At 44.7% G+C, this 25,634-nt stretch overlaps 1 protein-coding gene across 16 annotated transcripts in view; it reads right to left on the reverse strand.

Moving 5' to 3' along the window:
• The window catches only part of FBRSL1 (fibrosin like 1), a 490,798-nt gene that overhangs the window by 261,127 nt on the left and 204,037 nt on the right, over nucleotides 1–25,634 (reverse strand). For 14 of the 16 annotated variants that reach the window (XM_057369099.1, XM_057369098.1, XM_057369100.1 and 11 more), the window contains exons 3-4: nucleotides 17,770–17,871; nucleotides 7,116–7,151 (exon numbers count right to left, since the gene is read on the reverse strand). In XM_057369099.1, the coding sequence (XP_057225082.1) occupies nucleotides 7,116–7,151; nucleotides 17,770–17,871 (138 nt within the window). The remainder of the gene's footprint in view (nucleotides 1–7,115; nucleotides 7,152–17,769; nucleotides 17,872–25,634) is intronic. The other 2 variants (XM_057369090.1, XM_057369087.1) reach the window with 1 other exon arrangement.

The raw sequence follows: 25,634 nt of genomic DNA on the forward strand, positions 1-25,634 counted from the left end.
AGAGAATTAAGGAAAAATCAAAAGCAAATCCCCCAAGAGGCCCCACACTTAACCCCTGCTCACTGTGCTAGTTAGGTAAGGAGCCCTGATTCTAATCAGCTGTCTGCTTTAATCATCTTTTTGTTGGCTTTGGAAAAGGGGAACAGTTACAACAAGGCAATGGATTCTAAAGCAAGAGAGTCATGAGAGCAAACAACAACGTGAAAACAGCTGAGATAGACAGCAAATGCCCTGCCCTGCTACACAAAGAAAGCCACAGCACATATGACACAACTGCTTCAGGACAGTCTTAATCAAAAAGGCCCAGAAATAAAGACCAGACATTCTCAAAATCCTTTGCCTTTCCTCTTCAGCAGGATGTAATCCTTTCCAGGCTGGTGAATTCAAGATGGATTTAGGACAACTTTTCATTTTAGCGTGCGAGGCCGGTGACAGCGRGGTTATCCCAGCCCCAAAGCCAAGGAGCACTGGGAATTTGGGGGATGCATCTGTTTAACAATAGTGCCTTTCTAGTCAGATTAGAGCCCTGTCCCCCCCGCTGCCCCGAGCGGAGGGCAGAGACACACAGATTAAAACCACGGGCAGAAATCACACAGCAGTCAGATGTCCCATCCCTCGAGGGTTCCTGGTGTCAGCTGGCTGTGCCTCCCTGCAGCTGGGGGGTTTATGGAAATTGGGATCATCCCATCCCCATCCTGCCCTGGACACCCTCTGCCAAGGGCATTGCTCAGGCAGGGCAAACTCAGCCAGAGAGCCCTTTGTGCTTGCTTATGGCCGTGGAGATGAGGCAAAATCCATGGGACTTTTCATCCTAATTAAAAGCAGAGGTCATCTAAGAAGAAACAGACTTTCAGAAAAGGGAACTTCTAAAGGAAAATGTGTCGTAAGGAAGTTCATGGGCTCCAATATTTGTAAARCTGAAGTATGTAGTTTATTTATGTTTGTACTTCTGCTTAAGCTTTTCATGGGACATTTCAAAAACCTTTAAAAGAGCTCCCACGGATCTGGAATAATATGTGTACTAATTACTCAGCTCAATTTGAGCTCATGGCTTATGGGACAGTCCCTGGAGCCAAGGGGCCAGCTCCTCAGCTGGCTCACAGCAACCTGGCTCCATCCCACACGGCACAAAAAGCAAACAAACTCTTTATTTATCCATGAACTCASCCTGTCCAGGTGAATTCAAGCATGGGGATTGTTTTTGTGAAGTGAGGCTATTTAGGAACACAAGAAAAGAAAACCAGCAAAAGTTAAAGGCTTTGGATGGACACCTACCATTTTATTCCTGGCTGTCTAAAATTCCTGGTATCTTACAGGGAAAACTCCTTTCAAAATACTTTATGCTTCCATTCCATATTCTTATTTTTCTATCTTTTTTAATCCATTGTGCTGTCATTGCACTTGCAGGCCACATCACTTTATTACAATCCCTTTTTCTTTTCTCTGTCTTCAAAGAAGACAGAGTATTGTTCCACSTGAAGGGGACCTATCTGCCATTCTTCTTCTTGTCCAGAAGCAAGAGACAATTAGAGTCCCTCTTTTATGCTTGGCATCATTGCAAAAGGAGATTGATGCTTATTTTGGAATTATTACTCCCCTATTCATAAATCTTGCCCAGAAAGTCTTGCTCACATTGCCAGCCCACAGGCACACTATTGTAGGAAATAGGTATTAAATTCAGTTTTATCATTTAACTTTGGCTCCAGTTCAAGGAGTTTTAGATTCATAACAAGAGCTCTGTTTCCAATATTGATTTTTGGCACGGAAAAATGCTAATTTATCAGAGGYCCTAAAATACAATGAATTTTCCAGCCCAGCCAAGAAATGTTCCCCACCTACAGAAGAGATTTTTCATTAGTGTGTGACAGAGCAGCAGGTGGAGAAACCCCGTTAGTCACAATTCCAACGTGCCTCTGCTCACCGAGTGTGCTTCCACACCATGAGGGAAGCACACAGGAATTCCCAGACASAAGAATTTCATGTTTCATTGCCATAATTTTGTTATCTTTGTGGAGCAACTTATATTCCTCAGGACATCAGTTCCTCCATGGCCATCTCAAAGATGTCAAGGTATACAAACATCCTCAGGGTCKTGGGGAGAACTGGTACTGACTTAAGGCCTGAACAGAAAAGATGCTGTTGAAGGTGCTTCTCCAAGTCCTAATTTGGGCTCAGCCTAAGAGCACAGGAGCATCATTGAAGCACAGAATGGATCAGGGAGTGCTGCTGGTGTGATCCTCACTGAAGTTTTGTGATCACGACACTGGAGCTGTGAGCCCATGCACACCCCGAGGGGTTCTGGTGTGACAACAGAATGGACATCTGCTCCAGGGCTGCACACAACTGCACGGAGCTGGCACCAAACTGAAAGAGGCCATGAGAAGAGCTTTACAGGGGATCTAAACCTGCACAGTCAACAGCTCCTTGGCTGGTGATTCCCCAGCACTTTGCAGCCGTGCTGGGCACCATCTCTGTGCTGCAAATCAGGGCAACTGCAGCTCAGAACGGGCTGTCCTGGCACTGCACCCCTGGACATGAGCTAAAGAGATGTGACAGGGGCAGGGAGGCTGTGGGCACCACGCTGGGTGACAGCCCCACTGTACAGCAACACCCAGCACATTGCACAGGAGAGGAGTCCTGTAAATCTGTGCCAGAGACTGCAAAGCCAGTTCCAAAAATGAACGAGGTCATTTGAGAGGAACAGGCAGGAGGGGCAGGCTGGGGCACAGGCAGGCTGTGCAGCAGGCTCAGGGTGGTTAAACCCTYCCCAGTGCTTGCCTGTGCCACCTCAGGATCAACCTCACCCCAAGGACAAGGTGACTGTTGTCAGGCTCTGTCACCAAGCAGTGTCACCAAGCWCTGAGCTGACTCTGGGTGACCCCAGAGTCTCTGCAAGCCTTGTGGTGTTGTGCACATTTCCCTCTGTCCACGAGCTCCAGCCCCAGCTATCTGAGACACTGGTTTCCGGCGCTCAACAAGGAAGATGTAAAATCAACAGAATTTGATCAGCTGCCAGGGATTTGACTAGGCTACAAAGACTTTGATATTTTACAGAAGCTCAGAATAAAAATCAGCTGCTGCTGTTGCCAAGTGTATGTTACTGTTTTTATTTTTTTTTTTTAAAAAAAACCCCTTTCAAGAACAAATAAAACCAAACAAAGACGTCTCATCCTCCTGTACTTTCGTTCCAAGGCACACTCAGACAGGTTGGCTCACTGGCCATCCATTTGCCTTCAAGTTTATTCTTTTATTCACTCCCACATTTTAGCCCCTTCCATTTCAGAAGACGAACAGCTGCACAGATGCTCTATAAATAAACTACATGATTTATTGGAAGAGGTTTTCTGTTTATTTTTTTAAGCTACCACATATTCCTCAGCTTTATCCTCTTCTATGCTCTCTACAAAACTCAGTCACTAAGTTCAACTGCAGCTTGGGTTTGCCTGTGCAGTGTGCTCAACCTTATAAAAAACTGCAACTTTTTAGCCATTAATAATAAACTGTACTGATATTATATTCATTGTAACTGCTTTATGTTCAGTTCTAAATGAACTATCAGAAATAAATCTGACAAATGCCACAGGGTGGATATGTACCAGTGATATACAGAAACCTCAATTAATCCTAATTTCTGATTCTCAGTGTACCTGTTAGCAAATCAGTGCATTTTCAGCTGCACAGGCTTCTTTGWCACCAAAAAAAGAAAATCTGTTTTCTCAGCCCAGAGGACAGACAGACCTCTCTGACTGAGATCACCAATCTCATGTGTGCATGCAGGAAATGTGACAAATGGCTGGAGTAGTTTATCACACAAATGTAACCATCAAGTCATAGAGGGAATGAGATATTAACCTCCATAAACAAACTCGTGTTCCATTTCTCAGCACAGTGAAAGTATACATTTAATGAGATAAGGATATGAAACACATGCTACTGATGAGATAAGGAGCTTGCAGCAGCAGTACAGACATGGAAATCTCTCATCCTATCCAAGKAAAAGTAAATGCCATCTGAAACTTTATTTTGAGAACGAGGGTTACAAGAAATTTTGTCTGCGGAATGTACAGACAAACTCTGAAACTTTGTGCCAGGTCACTGTTCATGCTGGTTCTGAGGCTCAAATTAAATCTAGGTGCAGCTGGAGCTCACTAGAGGTTATGTGGTAACTTCAATTAGACCAGAATTTCAGTTATTTCAAGCATGGTCCTTATTTAGGCACGTAAYGTTCCATGGGAAGCCTGAAGTCAAGGAAGTTGCTGGAATGTCCAACACTCAGGAGTTAATTTTTTAGACACTTGCATTTAGTTTTCTTCCTGACTCTAGCTCCAGAGTCTGTATTTTATGGATGAGGTTTTTCACTAAGGAGCCTGCCCAGACAGCCCTCGATGGCTCAGCTGGATGAGCCCAACCTTGGATTGAGATTTTTTCACCCGAGATTCCTACTGCAGGTTTTAAGTTCTCTCTTTGCAAATGCTCATTTCCTTAAAATGTGCGTTTTCTACAAATGATTCTGAAGGCAAACATCTCTGTGAGGACAGCTGAAGYGAGTGAATGGCGAAGTGTGCGGATTCAGAGCGAGGAAATTAAAACTGAGCACGCACTGAGTAGTTTGTGGTGTTTAAACAGCTGCTGATGGAACCCAGCACGAGAACTTCGACACAGATCCTCGTTCCATGAGTTTTGAACAGCACGAGCCACCAGCACAGCTAGCAGGAGGAACACCCAACACTGCGGTGTCTCCTCTGTGCCTCCCTACCACTGCTCTCACCACGCCTGGGAAACAGCCCAATCAATGTAAACAGGGCCAGAGCCAAAGCAGTGACTTCATGTCGCAGCTGCTTTCATGGGAAAATGAAAACTGTGACAAGATGATATGGACAGCTCCTGGTGTGGGGCCAGTTGTCTGGATCTGCTGTTTGAACATCTCTGTGCCACCTGGGAGAATCGGCTGGCCACTGAGGGCTGGCAGTGCTGGCAGTGGCAGTCTCTGATTTCTGCTAAAWCAATTTAAAGCAGCATCAGAGTCTTGGGGAAAACAGCCAGACTCAGGAGCTGGCACATGGTAGGGAAGAAGGCAGTTCAACAGGGAAAATAAYAGTCCATAAAGAAAAGCAATGCCAGTTCACACCACTCAGAGCCTCAAAATACTGCCCTATGCAGAAAGCTCTTACCTCCCTGGAGAAGTTATGGGCTGGTGAAACAAGAGACCCTTGTCCCCACAYATGCACAGAGAAGGAGCTAGTAATTTTCCCAAAATCATTTCTCTGAGAAACAAAAGTAAATTTCTGAATAGCCAGCAATGGAAGAAAACAGTCCTATGATTTATTGGCCTTGAGACTCTGAGAAGAATTCTTTGGCCTTTTTCCATTACGGTTTTGCAACCTATGTTATAGCCACTGGGAAATTGCTTAGCTCCCAAACCATGCCCTCAGTCATAAAATCTGTGAAGATGATTCATTATTATTTATGTGGTGCCATGGGCATGCATGGCACTTCACAGACAAATAGAAGATAAAGCATCTGCCTTTAGAAGCTTTGCTGAATCTGATTGTCCCTGTGCAGGGAAAGYAGCAAAAAATGGGTCCTAGAGCAAACATTCCTCATCCCTCAATGAATTAAGCAATGCTACTCACCTGGGATACTGGCAAGATTAAGACAGGAGGGTACTTAGTAGACATGTAATTACTGTCTAAAAATTTGTGACATTATTTCATTAAAACTATGAGACTTTTCAAGTCATATGTTATTTTGTAATGGTTTTATGATGAAAATTTACTTAATCTTGTATCATGAATTTCTGATAATATGCATGATGGCATGAGACAGTGTTCCTATGAAATCAGACCATAAATTCTGCACTGCCTGGCAATTTTTTCTCTTTGTGCACTGGGTAGAAGCTCRAAAGTTCTATCAGACAGCCCTTAACTTAAAACATAAATTATTGAAAGAAAACAATTCTGGTGGTTATTGTAAAAAGAAATGTGTTTCAGGCCTCCACATCAGCTTCCTGAGGTATATAAAATCCACCCTTGTTCTGGTTCTATAGAGAAGGAGCAGCTTTAGCTCTTGGTATGAAACAGTCTGGGACCATTCACCTAGAAGGCAAAACTTTATCATGGCAGAAATTGTGAAAACAGCAATTACTGTCAGTCAGTGTAGGCAGGAATTATTCTCTGGACTGAGACATTCAGATTTGCATTTACCTTCATCTGTAACCTTTTCCCTACACRTGACTCACTGGCTGAACAAGCAGGGTATCATATCTCCCCACCATACATTTGTTTTTAGAGTCAGATATAATGTGATTCCAGGAATTTTCATGTTGACTCTGCTAAGCCTCTCACGCCCTCTCCTATTTCTGCTTTACTCTACTCAGTGATGTCTGTGCCTGCCTTTTTGGACAGCTGAGCAGAAAACACACCCAAAATAAACAAATTAATCCACCTCTATATGAAGAAATGTCATTATTGCACACACAGATAAGGTACACATGAACAGAAATGGACAATTAAACATGTCTGGTACATGGCATACACAGGCAGACGTGTCCTGACCCTATAACACCACCCTAAAACATTGGGGCCCTCCTGTGAAGAAAACACCAGCAACAYCCTCATCTGAAAACAGGTGAGCTTGGTCTAGAGCTCAGAGCTTCTAAATAACAGAATACTGACTTTTTTGTTGTTCACAATGGTGAGGGTCACAATTCTTCGTAAAATGGGAGCAATTGTATGTTTGATGATTGCATTTAACACACAAATGAAAACCTGTTTGGGGCAGGGAGGAGAGGAGACAAGCATCTCCTGCTGCTGTTTAAAACWCTCCCCACTCTTGTAATTCTCCAGAGGTGGCTATGTAGCTGAAATACAGCTGAAACACCACAAACTGACAAAACCCCCCTCCCTATAAGTGTAACATTAAATTAAGAAGCCTGCAGGCTCTTAATGCGCTCTCACATGTCAGGGCTGTCCCCCTGCCAGGTTCACCACAGCCCTGTGCTCTCACCCTGCTTCTGTTCTGCATTTCTTCCATGTCAGTGGCTGTGCAAGAGCTAGTGCAAAACCTCTGYAATCAACATCAACAGAAGTGAAAGAATTAGCTGTAAAATGACTTACGGAGTAGCCTCTTCCTGAAAGCGATTGAGCAGAACTCTGTGGGAGGAAACAATATGCCACAGTAAGTAATGCAAGAGATTCTGTGTAATGTAAGATAAGAACCATTTTGCGATTCCCTCCCCCAGCCCGATATTCCCTAGGGGAAATCTTCACAAGCTCAAATCATCTCCTGATGCCCCGTGTGCTGCCACAGGAGCAGCAAAGAGCATTTGCAGGTGGGGGCTCTGGGGGCTGTTTCACACAGGGTTTCAGCAGCCAGAGCAGGGCTTTGACAGCTCCTCCTGGCCAAGGTAAAAGCTCTCAGCGTGGGATATGTCCTGATGGCAGCAGGACCCACATTTGAGCCACCCCTCAGGATGTGATGGCAACCTTCTGGGATGCTCTCCTGAACCAGGGCTGCACACTGTGCCTCATCAGCTCCAGCTCTCAATCATGGAACCACACATCCCAYTTTCCATTCCCCTCCATGAATCAGGGAGCCTCCAGCCCTCGCTGCTGCACCATTACCACATGACAACTCTATCTGAAATAACAATAGCAGCAAAGCACTAATTTATCATCTCTCAGAGCTTTAATAAGCATTCTGTCCCTTTTGAATAAGTTAAATTACATTGTTTACTCCTGCTCTTCATTTCAGCTCCTCCTGCTCCTTTCTCTGCCACATCCTTACCTCTTTCACACGCTGCCAAATCATTTGGTTCTTTTCCTTCTCATTACACCAGCTCCAGTCACTTGGATCCCTTTCCCCTCTCTACGACCAAAGGCTGTTGAGCTGCTGGGTTTTTGCTGGCAGTGGCTTTCTCGAAAAAGCTAAATGAATTCCACCTCCAGCTCCAGCTGCTGCTATATGCCTTCTTTTCGGAAATTAAAAAGGAGCCGGGAACACACGACACCACATAACCCAGCGAGTACTCTGCAGGCCAATTTCCAAGTGTGATTTATAATCATGATGCCCTCACTGCATGATTTTATTAAACAAGATCCAGGGAGTCTTAGCAGTCCTGTTTCTAAGACTGATGTGCTAGTGGGTACCAAAAATACYGAATTGTTGCAGGCTGATCTCGGAGATTGTTTTGTCTTTTTGCAGCAGTGCCAGAAGTTATCACGTTACTAAATCAGCACAGCACAATACCCCAAAGAGATCGATGCAAACTGATTGCAAATATCTGTAATTTTTCACCAGCAAGATAACAGTCCCTTTGTACTGGCAGTTTGAAAAGCTTTTGATCAGAGGATACCTAGATACACACAGAAACCTTTTCCAGACTCCTGCTCTCAGTGGAAGATGCAATTGTGTTGTTGCTGTGCCCTTGCAAGCTCCGTGCCACCACCCAGGCACTCTGCCAGCCAAATACCCATGGAGGAAAATCCCCAAAGCGAAGAAGAGACCAGAACAAAGCCCTGCAACTGAGTGAGCATGGAAGGAGGGCTCCCTGTTAACCCTCTCAGCAGCTGGCACAAGAATCAGGGTGCCAGACAGAAGGAAAAATGTGTGACAGGGTGCCAGTCCCCACCCTTGCCAGGCTGTGTCTGCACCCCTTTCCTGCAGCTCCAGAGATCTTTGTGCTGCTGGGAAAGGACAGAACTGAGACAGCAACAACACTGATAACAGCATTGCAATTCCAATCCCCTCCATATCACACACAGATCTGGCCACGGCCTTCAAACACCACGGAAAAAGGAAGGGGTTTATTTACAAACCTCTTTAATACAGACTGCCCAGAAATAAAGCTACAGACAAAAATGAAGGGCGGTAGTATTTACTTCTATTCTTGAGAAATCATGACAAACTTACCCCTCTCTCCAAGTACTCTAAACCCCAAAGTACTCATGGAATTCAGCCTTGTACAGAAAAAAGGTTAATAACAATATCCTGCTATCTACATAAGCATGTCAAACAGCTGAACACAATTATGTGTTCCGACACTTTGGAGAGCTCCATCAGGCAGTTCACCCAAAGTAAACACAGAAATGACCAGGAGGCAAATTACCTGCTTGGAAAGGCGGGAGGAGGAAAGGAGAAAGGGTGGAAGTTCTCACTCCACCCTTCCATCAACTGAGATTTAACCAAGAATGACAGGGTCTAACAAATTGGAAATAATAACCAAAAACAGAAACAAGAGATTTCATTAGAAGCTCCTCTCTAGGGAAACAGCCTCAGAGCATTTTCACTCTCACAGTTATTTTCAATTTTTGAGTTTTGTCCRCACACAAAATGTTTTCCTGGGATGRAGCAGACTCTTGGACACCAAACTCAAACACCCTAACAGACCTGCTTTTCTTAAGATAACTTTCAGGCATCCCAAGCTGTCCAAGAACCCCAGGAATCTGCAGACCACTGATTTAAAACCACTGAGCAGAAAACAATAAAAACAGTTATTGAATAAAGTGTTACATCAGAAATAATTAAAACCAAATGGCAATTTACCCTGGTATTTTTCACATCCAAGAGCCTCTTCTCTCTTAAAAGTTTTAACATCAAATTTCCTGAAAATCAGCGGTGAAAAAGGGTGGGTTTTTCTCCCTCTCTCAGAATTTTTATTACATATATAAAGTTAGTAACTGGTGAATACTTTAGAGTCAACTTGTAAAATCCTTTCCAACGATTAGGTTTATGCACAGCCATGCCCCACCCTCTCTAGGGCTGTCTGCATGCATTTTCCTGCAAAATTTTCTAACAAACCACTATTGCTTTCTTGGTTAGCTGAGAACACTGTGGCTCTTTAGGCAGATCCATACCAATGCAGCAATACAGAAAACCCTAGCTAATACCAGCTATGAGTGCCAGAGCAGAACAGTTTGCATGCAACAGTGATGGATGTTCCTAAAGAAAAAAAATCTTTAGGGGTTAATATAAACATAGCTCAATCCGTATGTCTCTATATCAAGATCAAATAATGAGAAAAGTAATCAATTGTGGCTGCAAATATAAGAAATCTTAGTGGAAGTTTAACTTGGCATCTACCCAAGGCTGAAGAAACCTCCTTTCACAGTGAATGAGTGCTTGTCTGGCAGGAGTAATTACCRGGGCAAGCCTTCAGCTGGAACAACTTACCCAGGCTCTCAGCACAAGGACAGGAGCTCTTACATGGAGGGCTGTCACACAACTCTTACTCTCCAAAGGATCTATTCGCTCTTTTGGCCAATTTTCTCCTTGTCAGAAGGGCCTCAAGAGCAGAGGAGGATGGCCCAGGCAGCCACATCCTGCTGGTGCTGCAACCCCAGAACAGCCCCTGCCTGGGACTGACACAAACCCAAAAAGAACCCAAAGCACCCAAGAAGGCTCAGCTGCAGCCCTCAAACACTGCCTGGGGAAACCTGGGCAGGCAGGAAAAGAACTGGCAAACCCACAATTCATAGAGAGTGAGCCCAGCCAGGCAGCTCTCTGCAGCCAGACACACAACTCCAGCCCTGCACATCCACACTGAGCCYGCAGCCACTCAGCAATCCCCAGCAGAACCTCAGAGAGGCCAGCATCCCTCTCTGCCTGGCCTCAGCACCAGCTTTTACCTCTTYCAATGCTGTTTGGGACACCCAGCCTTCCTAGGGGAGACTGTTATTAGTTAGGGGCAAAATGAGTATGGTCTGTGCATTTAACGATGCACAAGTGGAGCTGCGCTGCTCGGYGGCATTTGTGCATAAAGATAAATGGCTTATAATATTTTGCAGATGATGTGCTCTTTTACAACTAAAGATTTTTGGTTCCTTTTAAGCCCAAGGTTAAAAACAAAACCAGACAGCACAGACAAGACATTTCAGTTATGTCACAGAGTGAATTATTTCTACCCTGGGATAGTTCTCATGTTAATTACATTGGATATAAAAAAAAATACACCTTTCTGGCAGCAAAGGCAAAATCTTACTGCTGAAAGACTCTACTATCCCCCATTGATGTCCTTGAGATACACTGCTATCTACAATTGTATTGAAAAGATTTCTTTCTCTCTTTGTGATAAAAATGGCGATTGCAATTTAGAAAAGAAAATCATRAGAAAATCTCACCAATAACCTGCAGCAGGTTTTCAAAGATTGTCTATTAAATTGACAGGAAAAGTTATTTCCCTTGTATAAATAAAAGCATGGCCTTCCACTACTCTCATGATGCAAAAGAAATTAAGAYACCCTCTGTTCAGTTTCTTAAAGCCATTGGGTTACTTATTGAACTCAAAAGACAGCAGGAAGGGCTTTAAAATCCAGTCATAATCAAGGTGAGAGGGCACCTCAAGCCAGTTCCCCACTCTGAATGGATCAGGCAGGTTTCAACTTGCATCTTTTGTATCCTTGATACAAAAACTAACTCTAAGGGGATTAGTGAAAAACAGGTGATGGCAGCACAACCACAAAATTAACTCGTTTGTAGGGCTTCTTCCCCCCTCTTTGGCTAAAGGACACAAATTAACATATTCCACAAATGTCAAGAGTTCATTCCTGTTTTTCTGACATGTGCCACTTTTGTTGGCTGAAACCAAGAGTGCACTGAGTACCTCAATAGCATTTTACAGTCAGCTGTAAAATGACTGTATTCAGCCAACAGCCATTCCTGTGTGGCACAGGACAGTCCCCAAAACAGCCTCCCACCACTCCTGCTAATGCCATCCTGTGTTAGTGTGGAAACTGAGGCAGAATTCCCAGCTCCTACTCAGTGGCAAGTCTTCCCTTGCCAAATCACACTTTCCAACTTTCACATGGCCCAGGGCTGCAAGCCTGATTTGATCAGCACTCAGCAGAGATAATCAACAGCATTACAGAGAGATCTCACTTTGAATTCTGTTTMTAGCATTTGTTCAGGATGAAGCTCACCTCAGCTGTACCCCTCTTCCACTCTTTCCCAGAGATCCCAATTCCACAGTCAGAGAGGTCTGAGGCACCAGGAATTGCACGTGTTTACCCTCCACCTGGTCATTTATAGAGCATTCAACAACAGAATATGGGTTCAGCCTTGAATACTGGAGAGTCTGACATTTCCTCCCCAAGCAAATCCCTTCCAAAACTCAAATATCTTGCAATGAGAGGGGTAAGTGGGGAGGAGGGCAACAAGAGCCAAGGGCAGGAGATGTCCCAGACCTTAACACAGTCTCTTAATGCAATTAATTTCCATAGCACTCTCCTGTCTGCTGACACAATGAGTTCAATTGGCGTGGCAAAGGTCACCCAGGGCATCTGATGTTCTCTGAGATTAGAAACCCGGCCCTGACAAGATAACCACAGCAATGATGAACGATTTGGATGTTGTGCAACACTTGAATGTGTTCCTCCTTGAATTCACTTTATTCTGTTGGATAAATAGAGAGGTTTGTGCTTAAAAACACTGCAAAACCAGTCTGGTAAGATATCAAACTACACAAGGTCTGAACATCTGTAACTGGCTTGATAAGTTCCAGAACAGCTTCCACCCAAGATTCCTGGATTCCTACAGCTGATAGCTGCAGACAGAAGAAGGAAATAAGGCCAGGAATGAACAAACTGAGTGCAGTTAGTCAGGAACAACCTGGCTAACTGGTCTGAAAAGACCTCACACTTCTGAAATGCACAGAACCTTCATGAGTGTTGCTCCTGTTCAAACAATCACCCTCTGCCAGCTTCACAAAACTTCTCCAGACTTTCTCCTTAACTATACCTCACTGCCTGAAACTTTCTGCCGGTCATTAAAACTTAATTTCTGCTGAAGCYGTTTTCATGCAAGCATTTGGTATTTTGTGGGAGACAGGTAAAAGCAGATGGTGTGCTGAAGGGACGTGAATTTTTGCCTCCAGAAGAATGGGACTTKCAAGATTTCATGATCCTCCCATGTATATTCAAACCAGTTTCCCAAGACTMATGGGTTGTGGAAGKGGTTGTAAAACTCTCATATTGCTCYTCCATTTCATAGGATGCTCTTACTCTGCTCTTCAAACTGCAGWTCAGATCCCAYGTGACACACACGGGGAACAACTGACAGCACATGCCCCAAAGAGTTTGCAGCCCCCATGTTACCACCCCATGTCCCCCAAAACCCCCACAATGTGCTCTGTACCACTCCTGAGCATGGCACTGAGGTCCCAATGCCACCCTGCTGGAGCCAAGASCAGGCACACCACACACCCCAAAGTTCACAGCGTGGATAAACACGGAGCTGTGGTGTGATTGTGGTCCAATCCTCACTTCAGAGGCTCAGAGATTGTGCTTCTGGCAAGGTACTTCAGCCTGAGGCACMCACAAGGGACCTGCAGCTTTGTACCCTGCTGCTGCTCTAATCCCTGAGCCCCGGGAGGGGAAGCGTGGCACAGAACGTAGGAGGGGAGGGGGATGCAGTGCCTGTGATGGCACACAAAGAAAAAAAGGCAGATCACAGCCAACTGTCTGAATTAGAAATCACAGAAGTTATTTTGTATTCATCTACCAGAGAGAGAATTTTATATCTAGTCTATACAATATGCTAAACACTTATCAAAGAACATTTAGAGAGAGGAAAATCTTTGCATTTCCTAAAAGACTGCTTTTCGTTTATTATGTTTAAAGAAAAACAAACAAACATATGAGGATAGGATGATGAAAAATTAGAAAAGATAGCCTGGGGGATGAGAGGAAAAGGCTCTCAACAACTTAGTAGCAGCACTTGCTGGTTTTATGCACAGCTGAAGCCAATCCCTTGAAAAGGAGTTTTGACTCTTAAGTGGCCAGCACCTCTTGCAACATATTTCCTAATCAGCGAGTATTTATGGTCGATATTTTATATTTCCAATTTCCCCCTAAGGGCTCCTGAGAAAGCAGCACACCTGCCAACCTTTTCAGCTGGGCCAATAATTGCCAATTTGCTCTTTGCCTTAGTATATCACTCAATTTAGCCCTGGCTGTGCCCTGCATACATCCTCATTCATCTCTGTGCCCCCATGACAATTAGAGTGTTAGCTTCAGCTAACTAGGGCAACTATTCTACTAGGGTTGGAAGACAATTATTAGTCTATTTTCCCATCTTGTGGCAACAAAATTGAGAATCCATGACAATTACATTCAGCAATTCTGCACTCTGCCGCCTGTTCCCCCTCCTTGCCCCCACCTTCCGAATATTTCAAATTATCACAGCTCTACTACCACATTCAAATTTTCCATGTTCACAGGGAGTGAGGCTTCTATTTAAATGATAATGAGGGACGATCCATTCAATTTAGTGAGGGAGAAAATCCATTAAAAAGCAGGCAGTTCTTAAGCTGATGGGTCAAGAAAAAGATAAAAACCCTTTTTTCAAGCCATTATACAAGGCTCTGTGTGGATTTTTGGACTGTTCAGGACATCAGAAAAGATTAGGACAATTATGGAACATGGGGAAAACCAAAACAAAATGCCCAAGCTTTCCACTTTTACTTGGGTCAACACAACAAAATAGCAATATGGCTTATCTGGCTCTTAATTCTCTGGCAAYTTCCAATTACCTCCCTCTGAAAGACAGCAGAGGAAAATCCCATTTTGGAAAAAGGCTGTTGACTCTGTTTGGGTTGCAGAAAACCTCAGAGTACATGAGTAATAGGGATGTCAGCTTTGTGGTAGGTTTTTTAAGGGAATTTTACATCAACACTGGGAACATAAACAAGTGGCAGATTCCCATCCCCTCTCTGCRCCACAAAACCTGGGCTAAAACTTCCCTGTTTTTCTGCTGTGAAGTTTTATCATCCCAAAGAAGAGCCCAGCCTCAACAAATCAAACCTGTGCAGCCAGAGATGATTTCACTAGATCATAATAAGCATTTTTTCCCCCCAATGACCCATAATAAATGACACTCGGTGTAATGTCTGGAAAGACTTACTATACAAGCCAGACAATTACTGTCTCACTGTGACATTGTTTCATTCTCTCCCTACAGAATTTTCACTTGTGGTGAGGAAGGAGCCAAAATGCTCTGGGTTTTGTTGTGGACAAACCAATGGCTGTTTGTGTGTGTGTGTGTGCACAACACAATCAATCATTTGCCTCAGTTTTCTTTAGAGTGCAATTATTTCACGACAGACCAGGCCACCTCTTGACTCCACGGTCCATTAGAGACTAATGACATGCATTAATGTAAATAAAGAACAACTTGCTGGCATCCCATTGAACGAGTCACCTCGAGAAACAAGGCACAGAGCTGCTCAGGATGGCACAGAGCTGCTCAGGATGAAAATGGGGACCCACAATGTGATCGGAGGGACGATCCTAAGGTGGCATCACTGCAGCTGACACACACATTTGCCACCACACCTGCTGCGTGCTGCCCTACAGAGCCAGACCTGGCACCTCCTGCCTCATTTGCCCCATTGTTCACCCCAGTTAATGGGGAAAGGCTGCACAAAAAACAGTCCCAAAGGCCAAGGGCACCGAGGAACAGCAGGAGAGTGAGAAACAGCCCAGGTGCCTCCTGCTGCAGAGTGTCCAGTGCAAAGGCACTGCCCGGTGCTGCAGCTTTGGTTTGTGACCACCAACCTCGAGGAAACAGTCCCTGCCTTCCCTGGACACCCTGACTGCCCTGGGCTCCTGATTCTGAGCACATGCAAGGAATTGTGCCAGTCCAACTGCTCCCAGYGTGCTGGGACATCCAGCTCCACAGCCAACAGGGACCAGGCGTGGCTGGACAGAAAATCCTGCAAGAATTGATGCTCAGTAGCACATTGTCATCTCCTCTCCCTTTCCCTGCTCCCTCTCTACAAGAGAACCAGTCTGCCTCCTCGTCCTTTTGCACAGAAATGGGGAAAAGCATCTGATTGCACCCGTGGGACTTCCCAGGACTTTGAGACGGTCGCTAAACAGGCGACAGAACATGTACCAGTACGYGAGGCAGCGTTATATGTAATTAAAGCTAAATTGCACTCATCAAATAATGAACGRAGAGCATTCTGTGATTCATGAACCTTACTTTTCAAACTGTTTAATTACTAATTTGAAAAATTCTCATTTGCCATGGGTCGCCAGGTCACGAGAGCAGCTTCAGCAAAGCTCTGAAGTGTGCCCCGGCCTCCAGGCACTGCTCAAGYGTCTCCGCTGACTAAAAAAGAACAGAGTGCCTATTTCCCACTGAATTTCACTGGCTGCTGMACAGGCTTTGAAGATTTTGCAGGAATTAGGCGCTCAGAGTCAATTCCTACAGGCTCAGCCCGCAACTTTGGGGGCAAAGGGAAAGGAGGAGAAATACTGCAAGTGCATTGGCTTAACAAGAAAAGTCTCCAAGACCACTTAACGCTTTGACCCGAGCTAATGGCCAAGCTGGAATATTTTATTCCTCTCCTGCAGCTCCCAGGCACTCCTGCTCRCACACCCATCAGGAGCAGCCGAGAGGAGGGGAAGCTCAGAATCGCATCCGTGTACGTGGATATAAAATCATGATGGTTATTGATTAATAACTCATAATAACTCAGCCAGAGACATCCCCCAGCAAGGGGGTTTGTCCCAGCTCCCCCAGCCTGGCCCCACCGCGGCGCGTGGGCTCGCAATCCTGGAAGCAGATCACAGGACACGTTATTTTTCTCTTCCTCCCACTGCGTCGGCTGTTTACAGCGCCCCATTCACACTCCAAACATGTAGAGAGAATTTTCCCCCGTCACATTTCCCTGTCAGAGCTGTCAAGCTGAATCCCGCTTTAATCTGCCAAAAGCACTTTTCTGCTGACATTTTTAATAAATACTTTCAGCTTTTAAACACATTTGTGGGAGCCATTTTTTCCCCTTTTTCTCCCTTTTCCTCCTGTAGAATGGGCTCTGAAAGCCTTAATAGCAAATACATTACACTTATCAAAGGCTTTCCCCCCCTCTTCCTTTTGCATCCTGAAGCGGAGGTAGTGTTTTCAATTTTAGAGCTAAATTAACTGTCCAATTGAATTTAGCTGGTGTGAGCCGTTTTCTGTGACAGGTTTTAGTTATGAAGCATATTTTACATTAATAGAACTCAACATGAAAACCACTCTCTCTGGGATTTCTGTGGCTTGCCATTGAAATGGCAAATTTAATATTTCAGACATGCTCGTGCCAGCGTTTGATTATTGTTCTTCATTTAAATCTCTCCTAACGGGAAAGGTCCTAATTAGTAAAAAATCATGTTTTAATGAAGGCGAAATGCTAATTGCTAACACAAAAAGCCTTCATATAAAATTATCCCAGCACTGCCATTGATTTCTTGGTGACTCAAAAGCCCATTTGTGTGTTTACACACGAAGGCACCGTTTGCTTTTGTTTTATCATAACATTTCACTCAACGTACCATCGAATTTCCTGAGAGAAAGACAGCTTTYCCCCAAAACCCTCTCGTATCTTGGCGGCAGGAAGCATAAAATTAGATCAACTAACTTTGCACCCAAACTATATGATTATGTGCAGCAGCTAAACCCAAAGATGCTGYAAAAAGCTTTTTAACRCAACTTCTTYGAAAAAAAAGAAACCAAAACAAAACATCGAGCCATTTTTCCCCAAGGAATAACAATTCCATTTTGTTTTCCCATCTCTGATCTTTCACTTATCATATTATTTGCACCATGATTATAGTGTTTGCAAGGCGGCTCAACCACTTACGCCGTAACACTCAATCATGACATAAAAAAAAGTTATTACACAGTGACCTCTGGATGCCAACATTTGTTCAGCAAGATTTATGAAAAGCCATGTCAGCAGCGGGAATTGCTGCAATGAAGCGACGCTTTCTCCTGAATGGTACTTACATCACTGAGACGGTCCCTTGAGCTGCTCCGCTGAGAGCTTGTGGCCTCCCTGATGCTGTCTTCCTCGCTATTTCTGCCACTTCTGCTTGTAGGGACCTTCATCTAGAGGGAGAAGAAGGAGGGGGAGAAAGGAGATTTTCAAGCACCTGTTCGCGAGGTTGCCCACAGCAGTTCAGCCAACGTTTCGCTTCTACGCCCACGGCACCGTGGAAAGGGTGGAACGCATGGGGYTTTTCTGTAGTTGTGCTTGCCCACGTGTGTTCATGTTCCTTTTCACTAACAGGGGAGGGAAGAGGTGCTTTTGGCACTCGTGGAGGCAGGTGAGGCAGTGCCAAAGCCCAGGGGATGGAAACAAGAGGGAAGCAGACAGACCAAACCCTTTGCTCCGCTCCTGGCACATCTCAGCTGTGACAGTGCTGCTGCTGCCTGAGCCATGGCCAGGGCACTGCTCCCWGTCCAGAGAGCCCTGGGGCCACCCCAGTGACTGCACTGACAGGCCATGATGGCCACTGGCCTGAAACAACTTGCTTGTGATAGCGCACAGCATTTGAAGTGGAGCAGGATTGACTCTTACAGCCAAGGGTGCTTTCACTGCTAAACCATCCCAGCTCCTTCACCTGAAGTTGTGCTTATRTTTGGATAGAAGTGAGAGAGCCAATGTTTGAAATAACAGCAACCTTCCTCTTACATCTGCAAAGAGTGCTACAGAGGGAGGAGAGGGGTAGGATAGATGTCATTCACAGCTTCATTCCTGGGCTCATTTACTAACAAATTATTCTGCTAATTCCCTCGTGAAATATTGGGTGGAAAGAAGTGTTTAATTTATTAATAGGTTCTATTCATATCAGTTTGGTTCCATTTAAATTACACTATTTAAAATGTCGGCTTGTACAAATTGGTATTTTTAATGGCAATAAAAYCCCTTTGTTTCTTGCTGTCCYGTTCYRTGGCRGTGGCAGCAGCCAGCAGGGTTTGCTCGTGGTGCTGATATAACCCCTGTGGCACTGGGCACACTGGGAAYGCTGTCACAGCGTGGGCACAGCAATCTCAGCACTGGGAGCACTGATCACCACCCTCCATGGATGTTTAAAAGTGCTGCCAGCTGAGTGTCCCCCTGTTATTAACATTTCAGTGCATGTTCAGGGTGCTGTGTGGAGAATTGAGCTCCAGTTCTCATCCACAGTGCACAGCCCTGCACGGGCTCGGGTACAACACAGGAAAAGCATCATGCTCAGTAAATGTGTGATRAATGTCCTTGCTCTGCCTGCCTTTCCCCACCAATACACTTCCTCCTGCAGGATAAGACTTGCAGACACATTTAAGTAATAGAAATAAAAATCTTTTTGTGGCCCACTCATCACAAAACCACTTCTGACAGAGAGCCCTGTCTCACTCCTTGGACATCACCCTTCAATACGCTGCCCACCTGCAAACTTTCTTTGAGACCAATATTCCATCTTTGCTCCTACATCAAAAYGTTCAAAAGCACAGCAAAGAGAGGYAATCCCTGCTGGGATCTGCTGGAARCATTTCCAACAACAGTGAGTTTGCATTTGCAATASCAGCACCACCTATCAAAGCAAGAAAGAATTCACTTAAAGTTCATGATGTTCAATCCATATTGTCTGTTTCCTTAACAAATGGTCAGCAACATCAAGGAGAGAAATCTAACTAAACTACATCAATATTGGCCATAATCCATCAAATCTTTACTTCCACATATAATTAAATAAATTCGGTAAGACTTTTTTTTCCCAAATACATTAAATGATTGTCATTCACTTATTTTATTCTTTTTTAGGTCTTTATTAAGCAATTACTACTTCAGCTATCCCATTATCTTGCCTAGGATTGATGCCAAGCCAGTAAGACAAATGGTAATACCCCATTAATTACAGCCTTTCATAACACTGGCACACCAGCTTTTTTCTGTCATCTGGGTCTTTTTACGCTCACTCAAAACCCAACTCCACTGGTTGCTAGTCATCAGCCAGCYCTTCTGAAACTCTTGGATGTAAAGTATCTGACCTGCCAATTTTAATCCTTCCAGACACAGCAGGTGCTTTGTTTCTCCCTGAAATAGGAACCACTTAACCATTACAGGGCAGAATTACAGTTTCCCTAACACGGCACAGAAATGCCCATTGAATTTTGCAGCTTTCTGATTTCTGATCCATAACCTTCCCCCCTCCCGCCCAGGAACACATCAAAGCCTGTCAAAATTATTACACTTCTGACCTAAACAACTCCAAGACAGCTGCAAATTAAAGGAAAAATAAATTATGCCATTCCAAATCCTTTCACCTTCCCAAGTKCAAATGGTTGCTAGAATTAATTCAAAAGGACTAAACTGCCAGCTGTTTAAAGTTAGCACAGACTCACCCAACCTGTTAGCAGACTGGAACCTTGTGCTGCTTTTCTTSAGTTACAGTCAGCTCCAAACCACCACCTGTTTCTTTTCTCCAAATTTCATTAAAGGAAAACTACACCTACACACGCAGTAACAAATTGAGACAATTTGACCTGACAAGGTCTTGCACGGGCAAGCAAATTAGAAGCATCACTGCTGCCATTAACCTTTCCAAGTAAATATCAATTATTAAACTTGCTGCACTACCTCTGTCCCCAGTTTGCTGCTGTGAATTAAGAGGGTCATCAGCCTTTTTGACAGATCTTGTTCATTTACACCTGCTGCCTGCCAGCAGGGGAGCCCGCACACCCGCAGCCCCAGCGCTCAGCCAAGCTGCCTTAATTCATCAGTAATTACCCTAATGAGCCACATGCAGGACCCAAAGAGGAGGACAAGTTGTTCTGCTAAATGGATGCATTGGTTTCACAGGCACTCTCAGCAGAACTGGGTATTAGCAAACGGGACAAAAGCTTCTTTGCCCAAGTTACCACTGGCTCAGCTGCTTGATTTCTAGTGATTTTCTCTGGGTGTTTTTCCTTGAGTTCCAGAAATTCCTCCTGACCACGTTCCCTGATTGAGTTTTGCTACAAAAACCAGTATTCTTCTCCCTTGGAAAAAGTCATCAGAGTTCCAGAGTCTGCAAAGGCCTGAGGCTCCATGGGCTCCTGGCCCTGCTGCCAGCCTGGAGATGTCATCATCTCCACCTCAGCACAGACTCAAACAAGCAATTTCCCAAATTCACAGGAAAAACATGCTATGTCCTCTCATAGTACACATTGTCAGGAACTTCCAGAGGCAACACCAGCCACCAGAACTGAATGCCTTGGGTAGATGAGCCCAATATCCCATCTAAACGTAACCTGACCAGCCCCTATTGATTGTCCATTTTGGTATGAGATACAGTGGCAGTGCCATTCAGCAACCAGTATTACATATGCAATTCATTTAATGCCCATATATACGCACTGGAACATTGAAGAAGTGCTCAAGTTTTATTCCAGCATGGCATGTTTCATCACTGAAGTTAAGGGAATTCTCCAAAACCATAAATTAAACTCAAGGCTGCTTCAAAACCAGACTAACTCAGTCTCCTGCATGCTAAAGAACCCCCCAGATCCAGCACACAGCGCAGAGCAAAGCTGGTGGCTGGCAATCCCAGCTYTCTGCAGTAGCTGCACTCCAGCTTTCACCAGGAACAACAGATTTGTGTTTGTGAGCCTGGAAGAGAGCGTTTCCATTCYGTGGGAGCAGGCCAGGGCTGYAGACGGGGCTGGCTCAGTGGGGAAGGATCGGGGTAGGCACAGAGGGTTTGTAAGGCCAYGATCAATTTGCATTCTGCAGGTGCTCATGGACAGTCCCAAGCCACGTTYGGAGCCAAGAATTATGAACCTCGCGCTGTTGGACATCATGTAGCATGATTAAATATCATAACTCATCCTGGTAATAACTCCAGCTCTGCTATCCTGGAAATCTGCTGCCTTTCCATCTCTCCCATCCAACTTCCCCCTCCCTGCTTCATCCAATGGGCTGGGGGTGGAGGAACACACAAATGGGCAGAACGGGTCTTGTTTCCCTAAAAGGGCTTTTTCATTACCGCTATGTTGGCTCTCAGCCCCCGCTTTTTAATCATAATAGATCAGCCTGCTCTCCATTTACTTAAGCTTTCCCGATGTCAGAGGAAAGCACGTTTTTATTTGGCGCACCTATTTTCACATCGTGGGCACGCTGCCCCTGCTCATTATTAATAAATACACTTCGATTTATCACAAGCTCCATTTGAGTGCCACGGGGAGCCCGGGGCAAAAGGAGACAAATTCTTTTCTTAAGTTGTTCTGAAAGGTGCTGGGCTCCCCGACCCTCACCCCCATTAACCCAGMACAGCTAGTGTGCTCCTACTGGGAGCTCCACGGCCTGTGCAGCGGCAAACTCGCACTGATCTTGTGCCATCTCAATATATTTGTTCATTATCTTGCGCACACACAGAAGCATTTGGAAATGTACTCGGGGCACAGGCCAAATTGAATCATCTGCCTTCATTTTCCACACGATCTGAAGCTACAGCTGCTACAACAGGCTGTGGGATTTTTATTTTCCTTCCTTAACAGTTTTTTGGGKTTTTTTTTTCTCACTCTTAMAGTCACAGCAGTCTCATTTCAAGCCCCTTGCTGTTGCTGGGGTTTGTATCTGTTTTATACAAAACAGGTCTTGCGTACACACAGGGTGGGAAAAGAAATTCCCAGCAATCTTTCTCTGTGCTGTTCTGAAGGAAAGACAGAAAGCAGAAGCCTTGGGGAGAGACATAATTAAAACATTCATCTCAGAGATGCCTGTTCTGGTGGCTCAGATGGGTCTATTAATCCACTAATCCTGTCACCCCTGCCAGTGGACAGGCACCAGCAGGAGTGGCACCCACCTACTYCGTGCTACACTCTGGAGCCAGGAATGGGCCATGAAAACAAAGCTGCCCTTCCACATCAGAACAGGCAAACAGCTCCAGACAGCACTGAGCCAAGTTATCTCCTTTCAGGAGCACATTAACTTTGAGAAGAAAGTTTAATTCCTCTATAAAGCTGTGGAAGAGCTGCTTTTGTTTGTCTTGAGAGAGAGGACAGACTAAAGCCAACCTTCTGATTTCCATCTTACTGAYTCCATGGCAAATCTATTTTGGCAGAAGCCACTTGGAGATAAGTGGGTAGAGCTGAGAGGCGTCCAAGTCCCAGAGTTTAGGTCCAAGCTTTCAGATCACCAGAGACAGGGATGAATCAAYCTTATCATGCTCATCTATCTAAAGTAATGCTGCTGAATACCACTTTACATCTCATCAGCATGTAATGACTTTATCATCAGCTCTGCCAAAGGATTCTTTTTCAGTTCTTTCTACAGGGTTAATCTAAGGAAGAAAAAATTTCTACAGGTATCATTTTATTGGAACAAAGATCATGATTTCCCACTGCTACTAGAATTGATAACACCAACTGTTCCAAAAACGTATCAAAAATAATTGTATGACCTGTCCCCTTCCCAGCAAACATGAAAAGGATGCTTAAACAATATTTTGGGAGACTTTTTTGCCAACATATGCTTGTGCTTTATTATCAAGTCCCAGATAAGCTCATGTTTCTCTGGTAGACTATCAGTGCTAGCAGCTTTTTGCAGCAGGAGACAGTAAACTACCTTAATAAGTACAAATGGACAATTTAATTAAAATATATTGGAGACTTGGAAAAAGTACTATTTGTGGATGAAACAGTCTGTTAAGGGATTGCACTCAAGGCTAGCTCAGTGTATTTTAGGCAGGCAACAATAAGTGGCAGTGAAACATAGCACAGAGCACAGAACACTACCCCAATGATTAAAGACCATGCTGAAATTATAAACGTCTGTTTTCCAGAAGGAGGGGGGAAAAAATCACCCAGTTGCCTCTGGTTTTAATGCCTGAAACAAAACAAACCATTTGGCTTTAAAAATGTACTTCTTTAAACCTGAAAAGACCCTCGTATCAAAACAAGGTGGAATCAGCTAAACACATTACTTCTGATTTGTTTCCTTGAAAATCCAGCCTTAATGCATTCTAACAAAATTTATCTATCCCAAGCATACCTCATAATGAGATCAACTGGGAAAAATATCAGGCTTGTTTGTATATTTTATACTTGCTCTAACTTGGCAGTTTGGAGATTATGTATTCCCCAGGTCCCTCCTTAAATCGTTTCACACGCTGCAATTTGATTTTCTTTGCTTGCCCTTTTCCACAATTTTTTTTGATACATTTTATTGAGTTCTGGCTCAGAGGGAAACGTTTCCTTTGAATTAAGGGTGCAATCATTTTTTTCCCCCTCTAAATAAGGACATATGGCATAGAAAGCAATGTTATGGTCTGAGTATTTTATGATTGAAGTAGGGCTCATTTTAAAAAATGACAGTAGCATCAGGTTGGATTAAAGTAGTTTTTCTAATTGGGTGGTGCTGCTGTGGATGCTGTGATGGGCTATCTTAGCCATAACTCATTTTAAATATGACATGTCCATTTTTACTTACTGTGATGAAGATGCAAACAGCACCAGTGTTATGATACTGGGGGAAAATTTCCTTTTTTTTTTTTAGCAGTCACTCGGTTCCATGATGTTTCGAAGGTTAGTGTTTATACATTTACCTGCTATGCAGACTACTGGTTCCTAATCCTGGCATACCAGTTTCCTCTAACTAAATTACATCAATAACATCAGCAAAGCATTCTGCAACACAGTGGCTCATTTTTACCTCTCTCTGGGATGTACAGAACTTCAATTGATGCTAGCAAAGGATTTCTGTGCTTAGACTGAGACAGCTCCTAAAGCACGGCAAGTACAACAACTTACCATAATAAAAAGTGTTATCAGTGAAAAATCAAAATATTCAAAAGCTGTTGATAATTTCTCAGCTACTTGAGCAACATTAACTACTGACTAGGAGCCTAACTTTACATCTTCATGCTTGCCACCAGATCTGAAGGTCACCTTCCATTTCTAAGAACAAATGAAACCCAAGCTCCTTCGGTACGGGCAGCTGCCTTGCAGTTTTTGGAAGAGCTGCTGTCTGGTGCTGTGAATAGCCAGGGCAACATCCTGCAATGAACTCAGCRCTCCAAGAGACACTTCTGCAGATCTGGTGCCGCTTCCAGCGAGGGAGGAACTCTGTTTGACCTCGTGGTTTGTGCGAGGTGCCATCTAAGAGCCGGCCAGTGCCCTGGGGCCTGGAGAAGCTTTCTCCCCAGTGCCCAGCACACAGAGGCTGTGTGGAGCTCTGGGCTGGCTTTTCTGCAGCTCTGGAACTGCTGCAATGATTTTTCACAGCTTCTGGGCTGGCAGGTGTCCTCGGCTGCGGAGCAGAGCCGGCACCGCTCCCCCAGCACGGCCCGCGCTCTCAGGATCGGGAGCATCGCTGCCGTGCGAGAGCTAACGCTTATTTTGGAAAAAAAGCTGGTGCTTAAGCAGGCAAAACTGCTCSATTTTACAGCTGCCATCAGGCCTGCATAGCAAACTGCACTCTGCGTGCCCCCAGCCGCACTTGGCAGATGGCAGCAGACAGCTGGGAAAATCTGGGTTTGACATACGTCAGTGATAAACTGTGTCAGCCCAGACCTGCTTAGGTTACAGCCAGCGAGCGCTGGGCTCGACTGGGACTGCGGCTGCTGGAGGGGAAACGGCACTGCCAGCCCATTCCACCAAAACCTGCCTTCCACAACGCACAAACACGGCCCCTACGAGCCCTCGGGGCTGCCTGCAGAGGGATTGGGTTTGGGGGCAGTGTTGGTAGCAGGGTATTTTCTGTGAGAAGCTGCCAGAAGCTTCTCCCATGGCCAGCGGAGACAAGGCGAGCTGGCCAAGATGGACACAGTGCTGGCCAAAGCCAGGCCCGTCAGCAACGGTGACAGCACCTCTGGAATAACATAATTAAGGGGAGAAAGTTGCTGCAC

The sequence above is a fragment of the Malurus melanocephalus genome, unplaced genomic scaffold, assembly GCF_030028575.1.
Source record: "Malurus melanocephalus ecotype Western Australia unplaced genomic scaffold, MMel_1.1 scaffold_102, whole genome shotgun sequence".
Classification (NCBI taxonomy): Eukaryota; Metazoa; Chordata; class Aves; order Passeriformes; family Maluridae; genus Malurus; species Malurus melanocephalus.